Below are 13158 nucleotides of genomic sequence, written 5' to 3'. Positions count from 1 at the left end.
GATAAAATTTTATCAAAACATCTATGTATTCAATATAAATCATATTGTTAAAAGTTTTATAAAGTAACATTTAAAGAAAACTGCTGAGGTGCCAAATGATTATTTTCTATTAAATATACAACTTAACATTTAGAACTACATAAATTAATTCTTGCTAAAAGTTGATTCAGGTTTACAAAGGCATACTTTGGGAACTATAATAAATTTCCCCAGCACCACTTTCCTTTTTCATTCCAAAATTCTTTCATTAGGTTGAACTTTCTTCTGTCATTCATAGATAAAAGTTACAGAAGGTTTACAATACGAAGTCTTAATAGTAACAGGTTTTAAAAAATCTAAGCAAAGTGCACATTAAACTAGCTACAACTACTCAATTTCTTGATTATCATCAAATAAAAAATAGATGAACACTTCATCACTTAAATCTTTCTGAGGAAAAAAGAAAATAGTATAACCTTGCTTAAATAAGAATTCCCCAGTAGGATATTATATAAAAGATATCCCATGTTATTTTATTAAGTTCTTTCTCTCATTAAAACTTTTTAAAAGTCTAATGAACACACACTTATAATGCCATATTACACAACTACAGTACTGTTAATTAAATAAAGCAGCCCAGTATAGTTGTAAACATTTTTAAAATGTAGCAAAAATGTAGTAAACAAGACTTGGCATGTCTTTTCTTCCCAAAACTTGCCATTACAATGCTCTTTCCATGAATAATTATTCTTCCTGGAAAAGTCTTAAGGTATATTTTAGTCTTTAAAAATATTACACTGAAATAATATGTGAAAAGATTTAGTCATGGCAATTTCACTGAAGCTTTTATTGCCTCTGTTGGTAATATGACAGGGATTGTAAGAAGCACATTTGAACTTACAGAGATATGCAGATGATAGTCACTAAAGATAATCTTGATCTCAAGTATTTTTTTAGATGTGGGCACTTCTAATTTTATACACTTTACTATTTAAAAAGCAGTACATTTTAAAATGTGTACCTGTTTTGACATTTGGCAAAAAGGAAACTGTACCTGTGGTTCAATTTAAAACAAAGAATCTGCCTGGGGAGTTTACCAAAATGAAGACTGAAACACTAATGAATTAAAGCATTTCAAGGTGTGTGTGTGTGTGTGTGTGTGTGTGTGTGTGTGTGTGTGTGTCAACATGTCTCTTTCAATCTCTCACTCTTGTCAATCTCTCTCACAAACGCACACACATGCACACACATACATGGCCATATGCATAAGCATTGTTTTAGTATAAAATATTCCCTGTAACCAGGCATTTATCCTCAAAATAATCACACCACATTAAACCAGTCTTCTCTTTTCAGCCCTAGTAATAGTATTGTTTAATTCTAAGATGCCATCATAGAGTGAACAACCTTAACTTTTATGCTACATAATTATATTCAAAGCTTTATGTATTTTTTGTTTATAATTACACAGTAATTATAAATGTTTAGTACCAAAATGATGACAAACACTATTTTGTTGAAAAAGGTCTTGCATTTAAAAGGAAAAGTCTGTAAACCCAAGGCACTAAGCCATGAACCAATATCAGACTTTGAAGAAAACAATTTTCTATTGGAAAAAAAAAAAAAAAGCTAATGGGATCTCATTTTAAAACACAGCATACTCAAATTAATCAATCTGAAAATACCATAACTCAAAATCTTCCAGACAGAAACAAAATAGTACATATATATATATCTTTTTAAATTTTTCATAATTGAAGTTCGTCTTTATATTTACAAACATGAAGTCAGGAAATACTGAAAGCAGCAGGATTCTTCTTTTTTTCTTTTTTTTTTTTTTTTAATAACCAATTCCAGTAAACTGAATAGAAATTTTCAAAATATTCTTTTGGTAGAATTATATTCTTGAGTTAAAGTTATGATTGGAATATTAATATAATATCTATGGGGAAAGCTTTCTAGTCAGTTTCAGAACTGTGTAAATAAAAAGTAGTAGTAAGATGTCATTGTTTCTTAAAATCATTTCCACATCTACATAAAATGTACTGCTGTTCTGAAGTACATTCCTTTGATAATTTCAACACTGGACCTTATAGAGTTGCCTGGATATACCAAGCAAAATCTTTTCCTGCTAGAGACCAAAGTCATCCAACATATGAAGTTTTCCATTTTTTTACTTGCCTTACAGAAATGTTTAAGAAAGCAATAAACCCTTCACATGTCAGGAAGTGAACAGAGAAATGAGCATCTTCAGCATGAAAGCAGTTCATGGGTCTTGTAATGAAAAAAATACACACAAGAGAGAATTCTGTTTTGACGTGAAAACTGAGCTTATTTGAATAAAACAAAAAAAGGTGAAGAAACTAATTTATGAAAATAAAAGCCAGATTGGTATTTTGCATCAAGTACATGCTTGCTTGAAAATTTTTGCTCCTGAAGTATTTGGCAACCACAGTGATCAGCAGTTAAAGGAATTTCAACAAAATAAGAAGTCATCAAAAATGGACTATTTGTCTGAAAGCAGTACCTATAAGGATTGAACTTCATGGCTCATCACAACCATTTTCAAAATTTAATTCCTACTATCTTCTTATAAATTAAGAGAATTTCATTTGTGTTCCATAGTGCGCTGACAAAAAAACCAAAAAACAAAACAAAAAATAAAACCCTCATGCCTAAATTTAGAATATTGTATTGTGTAGCACTCTAAAACATTCAAAACAAATTAAATAGTTTAACTTATTCGACAGGCATATAAGCATTTCAAAATCATAATGAAATCCAATTATGTAGTGCATAATGTAGACAGGAGTAGAATCTAACATTATGCAGACATTTTCTAAATAAAAGCTCCCTGTTAAGACAACTATATATAAACATGGGTAAGGTTAAGTGCAGACTAGTTCTGTGGAACCTTTTGAAATCGAGGGTCTGAAACACAATAAATTTTTCAGGTAGGCACACCAAGTTATCCTAAAAATTTTTCACATTGGTTATTTTGACATCAGTTACTCTACTCACATCAACAATACATGTGATTTGCCCGGGAAAAAAAAAATCCCCCCAAACCAAAACACCATTCCAGATCCGGTACACTTAAATATATCACTCTCATTGGAAGTGCTATCAGCATAGTCTTTGCAACTAGCCCAAAGCATATATTTAAGAAGTTTTTATAAATTGTTTGTGATGTTCATATGTTTAATTCTTATGCCAAACTGTTTTCTGATGAAGACAGCATTGTGCTTTATGCAAGAATGGAAACCTCAAAATAATCACCATAAAGCTCCTAAGACTTATGGGAGAATAAACTAGGATGGTCCACAGATATAAGATGAAATCCACAATGTTGGAATTATAAATGTTTAGAGCGGCCCAGACTAGAAGACAAGCCCAAACCACCATTAGAAGAATGAAATACGATATGGTCCAAGATGTATCCTTAAAGTTTTGACACAACCCTCAGTCTGAATTGTGAGGATTGATCTTCAGTTCAGTCCAGCCAGCAGAAATTGACTGTGCAATTTTCCGTTGTATTTATTGTACAGACTATGTACATTCTAGAAGGTTCCTTTAGTGCTACACTGTTGTACTTTTTGTCCCAGCAATTTGAGGGCGTGCAAATTCCACAAAGTCATCAATAAGAACAGGCCATGCTCCTGGAAAAAGAAAAAAAAAGTATGGGAAAGGGAAAGAAAGAAAACCAGAAATAAGGCTAACATTTTAAGAGAATCCTTTACTTTTAAAATGCCTTCCCTATAACAGTTAAAGCGTGTCATTACAAATATTCCCACTGAGAAGACTCCCAAAATTCTAGCTTTTTAGAGTTCCTACCTAACATACTTCTTGTATTCTCTCTGCTCTATTATTCCAACGCTTGATCAGCCCCTGAATAATAAATGATAACTCTCCTAGTAATCAATGAATAATATGGTTTTCTGAAGGCCCCCAAACTGGCAGCCTAAGAAATGGCCATGCTATAATGGCATGCTGCCAGCACCGAGAGCGCAGTTAGGTAGGAAGAAAAAAGTTTCCAGGCATTTTGTGGCAAACTTACAAGGGAAATTAACAGCAAGTCTCAAACTCTATCCTATTTCAGGACAATAAATTGCTAAGAGATTTTAAATTGCAGATATGCATGCCTCTACACATCCACATGCCAACCTCCAAATCAGAAAGTTCTCCAGTTTTGTGTAAGGCCTAACAGAAAGCACAATTATCACCAGATTAGACATTTCTCACTTATTAGTAAAGACTAGACATCATAATGAAAACAAAGAGAAAAAATAATATTATCTCTGGTTAGATTACATAGTTCCAGGACACTTTTAAGGAGGCCAAGGTCACTGGAGATTTCTCAAAGACTACCTCTATTCAACAGTCTCAAAAACACATCCTGCTAATTCTCAAGGGAGGCTACATAAGTATATGTGAAGAAATCAGATCACTGCCACCTCTCAAAAGACAAAAGCACATCACTTGTAGTAGATGGTAACACCATCTTTTATACACATGACAAAATATCAGAAAAGCATTCAACTGACAGGATTCAAATATCACATTTACTGAATGTCAATAGTACTATGGTAGACAGCTGAAGTGCATTGCAAATTAGACAAAGTCACTAAACTTGAGTTCACAATCAAATTCAAAGACAAGACAGATAATAAAAAACACAAAAATAGAAAGGACAGTAAGAAGAGTAATGAGTAAACTGAAAATCTAAAACATGCATGAAAACTACTCTGCCTTTCTGGAAGACAGGAGTACTGAGTTGGTATTTAAAAGAAATAGAATAGAGATTGGTAAAGAGGACAAAGGCATTTTATATGTTCATAAGAGCACAAAAAATCAGAAGACAGAAATCCCAACTCTAAGAAAAATAGATGTAGACAAGAAGGTCAAGAGTGTGTGATAAAAGAAATAAAAAAAAAAAATTAAGGAAAAACTTTCATTACCTTCTTCATCATAATTAGACATGTCATCTGCAATCATTGTACTGAAGTCTAAAAGAAGATTCCAAGTATCTTTTGGTATTGATCGTTTATGATGTTCCTATTTTTTAAAAAAATAAGCAAATAACATCCAAATCACCAAAAAGTTTCAAAACACCAGTCTAAACAATGCTAAATTCAAGAATGCAGAACCACCTGTGTAATCAAGCTATAATCATCAAATTTCTCATTCTGTGTCTACTACATGCTCTGAGTTAGTCATGCTTTAAAAAACATTTTAATTTAGGGGAGCCTAGGTGGCTCAGTCAGTTAAGCATCCAACTTCGGCTCAGGACATGATCTCACGGTCGTGAGTTTGAGCCCCGTGTCAGGCTCTGTGTTGACAGCTCAGAGCCTGGAACCTACTTCGGATTCTGTGTCTCCCTCTCTCTGCCCCACCCCCGCTCATACTCTGTCTCTCTCTCAAAAATAAATAAATATTAAAAACAAATAAATAATATTAATTATCTTCAAAGTAAAAATGCAGAGAAAAGATGAGCTGCAGAAAACATGAACTTACCAACAAAAATTTATTCCATAAGTCTAAGAATTTAAATCTTCCATTAAGCACTAAATTCCAGTAGGCAATGGCCATTTCTAGATCTGTAATATTAAAAATAAATTATGTATTTCAAATTCCATGAATATTTATCCCTGCAAAAAAAAAACAGGTAAGACCAAAGATAGCCAAATAAATAATAAATAAATAAATAAATAAATAAATAAATAAATAAATAAAATGAATGAATGAATGAATGAATGAATAAATAGCTTTTTTCCTAAATACTTAGGTTTTCAAATTTTCATACAGAGATAAGATTAAGGTTTGTATCCTGTCTCCCTCACCAATGAACAACCCTTCAGGGCAAAAAGAATGCCACTTACCTCATGGGGCGGGGGGGGGGGGGGGGGTTCTGAAGTTTAAATTAGATAATGTAGAGAAGCATACTTGACTAGATTGTAAGTATTAAAATGTTAATGTACATTGATGTTTCTCAACCTCAGCACTTTTGACATTTGGGACCAAATAATTTTTTGATGTGGGGGACTGTCCTATATGACATTAGCAGCATCCCTGGCCTCTACCCAAAGCTCCACCCTACTCCCAGTGGTGACAACCAAAACTGTCTCCAGACATTGCCAAAGCTACCCTGGGGTGCAAAACTGCTCCCAGTTGAGAACCACTGATGTACAGCTTCAGGCTGTAATGCAAAGGACTGCTATCTACAATGACTGATCCTGGATTTCAGAGACCATTAAGAATATTGATTTAAAAATTAATCAACTAAGATTTGCTTTTTTAAAAGTTTGATGAAGATGATATAAATGGCTATTTAACTGCATGTGGAACAGAGTGAAACCATACTGCCACATGAAAGTACCATACCTGTCATGACAGAAAGACCTATGATCACTTTCAAGGAATTACACCAATTAAGATAAAGTATCAAGCTTTTTATGAGTAAATTTACATCTCTGGGTCAGAAAAAATCATATCCCAAGTAAAAGTCCTTTTAGATAATGATCTCTAAAACACTCCTGATAATCGGAAGAACCATGAGACTAGTAAAGACTCCAAAGAGGTTCACATTTTACCTCAAAAAACAATATAAAGACCATAAAGCAAAAAATTCCCCTTCTTCACTGGACCTTCACTTCTTCAAGGATAGGGACAAAATATCCCCAAACCAGTAGACTGAAACACACAGTAGACATTCAGAAACCGCTGAAAGAATGAACTTCCTACAGTTCCATGTGCAAATGTACTACTTACCTTCGAATCCATCATTACGTCTTCCTTCAAACTCAGTGGAAAAGGTGGCACTTTTTTCTCCTATCCAAGGATAAGCCCCTAACACCACTGTTCTCAATACATCCTGCCTCTTCAAGTAATCCTGTCTACTGATTAGTTTTACTCTCTCCCTACATCTTCAACTTTGCTTTGTCTTCTGCCTTTTCCTGCTTCACAAAGAAACAGCTCAGGTTGTAGCTCCTCCCTTTAAAAAGAACTTTCTTGGGGTCTCTCATCCCCTTAACTAGCTACCCTCTTTCTCCCTCCCTTCACAGAAAATCTTGAAACAGTACATAGAGTCTTCTACTCTTATACATAATGTGCTTCTGAATGCATGTCTAAAAGTCAAATTCAGATCCCCGGGTTTTAACAAAACTAGAAACATGCCACCAATTCCTAACCATAATACCTTTTTAATCTCTGCAGACTTCAAAGCTCTATAGACAATATTCTTTCCAGGGTCTTTAATTTTGTTCTTTTCTCTACCAACTAAACATGTAATTGTCTGCTTCAGGTGCAGTAAAATGGCTATTAGCATGCTTAATGCTTTCCTTCTTCACTTCAAATGCACTACATTTATGAGAACTAAGCTTATTACTAGTACTAGCATTTTTTTCCTTTTCAACAAATTTTCACAAAATAAGGATAAGAAACAACAGACATAATCAAATAACTACAAACCATGAGACACCCTATAAATGCCCATTTGTCAGGTGATACACTAAGGAAAGAATCTGACAAGGGTAGAAGTGTATGTGTATCATGTATGAAGGTTTAGGTTAACTTTTTGTAATCTACATTCATTGCCCATTTCCTAACCTCCCACACACTTTTTAATTCCATAAACTAGATTGAAAGCAATCTCTACCAAATAAACACTTTTATTCCTTGATTTGGCTGTCTGCCATATTAGACAAAATTGAATATGCCTCCTAGATGGAAAGGTCACTTCTTTCAGCTTTAATGATAGCACTCTATTATTTCCCTCTGTCCTGTCTTTCTCATTCTCTTTTACTGGGTCCCCCCTTCTTCCATTCATCCACTTGATGTTGGTGTTCTGTGATACCGTGTGTCAGCAAGAACCACTTATAACCCCTGTAGATTTTTCAAACCCTTGCCTTTTTTCACATTAGACACTCAATTGTCTGTAACAACTCCTAAATCTTGAAACTTGTATCTCTATATTTTAGATCCATATATCTAATTGCCTATGGACAACTTCAACTGGGTATCCATAAACAGCTCAAATTCAACAGAGCTCAAACTGAACTCATTATCTTCCTCTACAGACCTGCTTATTTCTTCTCTCAATGTCATCACCCTACAGTGTTTCTCAATGAAACACAATTTCGCATTGTCAAGAACTGCCCTATGCACTGAAGAACATTTAGCACCCATCTAATGCCAGAAGAAACCCTCAGTCATTATGACAACCAAAAAACACCCCTACACATTTCCAAATGTCCCCTAAAGGTGTTCAGAATTGATAAACTCCTTTCTTCCTCATCACACACTTCCAGTCAGAGTTCTTTCATTTTGGTTTCTAGGTACCTTTTAAATCTCTCTCTCTTCCCCATCCCTACTGGCAGGGCCAACGTGAGGGTCCTCTTCGTATCTAGGTAAATCACCGCACAGCTTCATAACCAATCACTCTTGTTCTGCCTCCACTCCTTTTAAAGAACCACAGTGTTTTCATATGGACCTTTTGGACATACAAATTTGTGGTGTAACTTCCATGTTAAAATTCTTCAATGTTTAAAACAATGAGATACCACTACACACCTTCTGAAATGGCCAAAATCCAAAACACTGACAGCACTAAGTGCTCACGAGGATGTGAAGCAACAGGAACTCATTCATTGCTGGTGGGAATGCAAAATAGCACAGCTATTTTGGAAGACAGTTTGGCAGTTTCTTACAAAACTAAACATACTCTTACCATATGACTCAGCAATAGCCACTCCTTGGTATTTACCCAAATGAACTCAAAACTTATGTCCACACAAAAACCTGCACATGGAAGTTTACAGCAGCTTTATTTGTAATTGCCAAAACTTGAAGCAATCAAGATGTCCTTGAGTAGACAGACAGATTATATAAACTCTGGTGCACCCAGGCAAAGGAATATTATTCAATGCTAAAACAAAATAAGCCATGAAGCCATGAAAAGACATGGAGGAAAACAAATGCATATTAATATCGCTAAGTGAAAGAAGCTAGTCTGAAAAGGCTATACACTACATGATTCCAACCGTAGGACATACCGGAAAAGGGAAACTATGGAGACACTAAAAAGATCAGTGGTTGCCAGGGGTTAGGAGGGAGGAAAGGATGAACAGGCAAAGCAGAGGACTTTTTGGGCAGTGAAACTTCTCTGCATGATGCTGTAATCATGGATACAGGTCATCCTATGTTTGTCCAAACCCACAGAGTGTAGAACATCAAGGGTGAACCCTGATGTAAACTTGAACTTTGGGTGATAATAGTGTGTCAAAATAGGTACCACTGTAACAAATGTACCACTTTGGTGAGGGATGTTGATAATGGGAGAAGCTATATAATGTATGGGGGCAGAGGGTATATAGAAAAATCTCTGTACCTTCTACTGAATTTTGCTGTAAACCTAAAGCAGCTAAAAAAATAAAGTCTATTAAAATTTTTTTAAACTCTGCGATTATTTTTCTATTGCCTTTAGATAAAATCTACAACTTCCAGTTAAATGAATTTACTTGCAGTTCCTCAAAGGTGCTATGTCGCTCACCTCTGAACAACTGAAGTTGCCCATCTCTCCACAACAGACGTGGCTTCTTTTTCTTTTGGCCTTGGAAACATACACTCATTCTTCAAGACTCAAAAATTAATCATTTTTATGAAGACTTTTTACAAACTCACCCAGACAGACTTAAAATGCTCCTGACTTCATGCTCACAGACTAACGAGTTGATAAAAATATTTTCCAATGAAAAGGGAATACCTGAAAAGATTTAGTAAGTTTGGGGCGCCTGGGTGTCTCAGTTAGGCATCCAACTCTCGATTTCAGCTCAGGTGGTTATCTCACAGTTCGTGAGTTCAAGTCCCACATTAGGCTCTGAGCTGACAGTGCGGAGCCAGTTTAGGATTCTCTCTCTGCCCCTCCCCCACTTGCTCTCTCTCAAAAAAAAGAAAAGAAAAAAAAGAAAAAGATTGTACAGGGATAAAATGTCAGTTGCCACAAGTATAGGAAAAACTGCCCTTTAGATAGAATTGCCTGAGTGACAAAGAGAACAGCCTAGCTAAAGAGAAGTGGTTTAAAATAGGAGTTTACAGTTGAGCCTCTTAAATCCCAACTCTACCACTAGCTAAGGCAACTTGGGTAACTGAGTTCACCTCTCTACAATTCAGTTTAAAATAAAGGGTAGGGGCGCCTGGGTGGCTCAGTCAGTTAAGCGTCTGACTTCAGCTCAAGTCATGATCTCGTAGTTTGTGAATTCGAGCCCCACGTCGGGCTCTGTGCTGACAGCTCAGAGCCTGGAGCCTGCTTTGGATTCTGTGTCTCCCTCTCCCTCTGCCCGCCCCTGCTCACACTCTGACTCTTTCAATAATAAATAAACGTCAAAAAAAAGAAATTTTTCTTTTAAACAAAGGGTAATAGGGGGCGCGTGGGAGGCTCAGTTGGTTAAGCATTTGATTTCGGCTCAGATCATGATCTCACAGTTTGTGAGTTTGAGCCCCATGTCAGGCTCTGTGCTCACAGCTTGGAGCCTGGAATCTGCTTCAGATTCTGTCTCTCTGTCTCTCTGCCCCTCCCCTGCTCTCTCACTTTCTCACACTCTCTAAAACAAACATTAAAAAAATTGTTTTTAAATAAAGGTAATAGTACCTACTCTCACAGGGCTGCTGTAAGGAGTACATGAGTTAATACGAGTTAATTAAACGAGAACAGTGCCTGGGAAATAAATATATGAGTCCTTACTATCACTATTATTTATTTTTAATAATTTTTAAAAGTAGTCTTATAGATTCTGAAGCAGTATAGGAAAAGAGCAAAGTGAGCAATTAGGTAATAAGCAACAACAATAGTTAGAAGGAAAAGACAGAGAAAAAGAGACAAGCAAATAACAGCATTGCCTAAAACTGAGATATTGCAGAATGAATTCTTAAGCCCTTTAAAGTAAAATTAAAATTGCAAACAGAGGTAATCCCAGTGTCAAGCAAAATCCACAAGGGCAACGTGGAATTTCATAAAAGGTGATGAACTGAGTCTGAATGAACATGGAAATGAACTGAGACTGGATCCAAACATTGTCTGTAAAGGAAACAAAATGTTGCCAATTCATGAGAGGATGGAATGGTGATTAACAATCCTATTCACAATGTCTTTGTTTACTGAGAAATATCTTCAGGTAGCACAACATAATATAAAAGAATATAGAATATGGAGTCAGAAGATCAGAGACTGAGTCCCAGTTCTACCAACTCTAAAGTTAAGTGACCTTAACTTAATCAGTCAGCCTCTCTGACCATGAATTTCTCCATCTTTACAATGAGAAGGATAATAGGTTTTCAGTTAGCTCAAATGGCTTTTACAAGAACTAAATGGGATTATATAGATGAAAATGTGCTTTAAAAATACTCTATAAAATTATTTCTAAATAATAAAGTAAATGTCTAGCAAATAATCTTAAAATGTTTTAAATCAACTGCACAGGTATAAGATTCTAGCTGAACCACAGTTCACAAGAAAATAACCTATGAACTTTAGTCTAATAAAAGTTCAGGAGTGTCCTAAACATGACATGGTTGCTAAAGAACAAATGTAATTTCTGACTAAACAGAATGGACAGTCTCACAAAAAAGAACAGAGTCCTGGTGCTCTCTATTACAAACAACCTCCTTCAAGAGTATTACGTTCAGCTTTAAGTAAGAGTCTATTTTGAGAGAAACTGACAAATTGGAAATGTGCCTGAGAGGGGATAGTAACAAGAATAACAAAGCTCTTCTCAAATGAAGAACAGTTAAAGTAATTGGAATGTTGACCCGGAAGAAAAAGAAGGGGTAAGTGACAGCAATCTTTCGACGGTCAGACTTCCTCGTACTGCAGGGGAGGACAAATAAGCGCAGTGGAAGAAAGATGTTCACTTCATAAGGAAGAACTGTGTGGTAAGAAGTAGGAGTATTCTGTGACAAGAATGGACCACTTCCTAAAACAATGTGTGTCCAAAGTAGAAACTAAATGAGCATCAGCTATGGATGCAACTTTGGATAGGTTTGAAAGGTATTTCATAAATTTTCTAATTTAAGATTCAGAAGACTACCAGAAATGGCAGGTGACTGAAGCAGACGGTGACAGAGGAAGCACCCTATCCTGGTGTCAAAGGAAATCAGGTGTCAAGGAAAATGAGGAAATATGGAAAACACCAGCTCTCATTATAACTAGCACAGCTATTTATAAATAAACCACAGTGCTGTCACTGTCACTCTGCCAATTTGTTTTGGGCCTCACCTCCTCTCCTATGATCTTCTAATTCTTCCCTGCCAAGTACTGTAATTTAAGAGTCCTGTGAGCCCTTAGAAAGGCTGTCAAGAAAACTGTTTTCTTTTTAATTAAGTTCTTCAACTAAGCAAGTCATTACATCTCCTGACACACAACACCAATGCAAAACAAAGGGAGAAATTAGGATTTGTCTATTACATTTTTTTCTCTTTTACATTAAGAATTTTTTAGTTATGGGCTTACAGAAAAAACTGAGCAGAAAGTACAGACAGTTCCCATATACCCCACACCCCCCGTTTTCCACTATTTTTAACATCTTGCTTTAGTGTGGTATATTTCTTACAACTGATGAGCCAATGTGGATATACAAGTATTAACTAAAGTCCATATTTTACATGGACTCACTCTGTGTTATATATTCTATTTTTTCTTTAAATTCTAAATGTGGGGGGGGGCGCCTGGGTGGCGCAGTCGGTTAAGCGTCTGACTTCAGCCAGGTCACGATCTCGCGGTCCGTGAGTTCGAGCCCCGCGTCGGGCTCTGGGCTGATGGCTCAGAGCCTGGAGCCTGTTTCTGATTCTGTGTCTCCCTCTCTCTCTGCCCCTCCCCCGTTCATGCTCTGTCTCTCTCTGTCCCAAAAATAAATAAACGTTGAAAAAAAAAAAAAAAAATTCTAAATGTGGGATTAAACACACATAACAAAATTTACCATCTCAACCATTTCTAAGTGTATGGTTCAGGAGTGTTGGGTGCATTCACATTGTTGTGCAACCAATTAATGGAACTCTTTTTTCTGCAGAATGAAACGCCATACCCATTAAACAATTAATACAATTTTCTTAAGCTCAATACTTATTGGGTAATAAAATAAATTTTTAAATCTGATTCTGTACAGTCTTTTTTGCCATTTTCCCTATAAT

At 35.7% G+C, this 13158-nt stretch overlaps 1 protein-coding gene across 4 annotated transcripts in view; it reads right to left on the bottom strand.

Annotated features, from left to right (window-relative positions):
• Nucleotides 1-797: 797 nt before the first annotated feature.
• DCUN1D1 (defective in cullin neddylation 1 domain containing 1) overlaps nt 798-13158 on the bottom strand; it is a 34868-nt gene continuing 22507 nt past the window's right edge. For all 4 annotated transcript variants that reach the window (XM_045502851.1, XM_045502849.1, XM_045502850.1 and 1 more), the window contains exons 5-7: nt 5494-5576; nt 4938-5034; nt 798-3638 (exon numbers count right to left, since the gene is read on the bottom strand). In XM_045502851.1, the coding sequence (XP_045358807.1) occupies nt 3559-3638; nt 4938-5034; nt 5494-5576 (260 nt within the window). In that variant the 3' untranslated portion in view covers nt 798-3558. The remainder of the gene's footprint in view (nt 3639-4937; nt 5035-5493; nt 5577-13158) is intronic.

This window comes from Leopardus geoffroyi, chromosome C2 (genome assembly GCF_018350155.1).
Source record: "Leopardus geoffroyi isolate Oge1 chromosome C2, O.geoffroyi_Oge1_pat1.0, whole genome shotgun sequence".
NCBI lineage: Eukaryota > Metazoa > Chordata > Mammalia > Carnivora > Felidae > Leopardus > Leopardus geoffroyi.
This window is presented reverse-complemented; position numbering and strand designations above follow the sequence as displayed.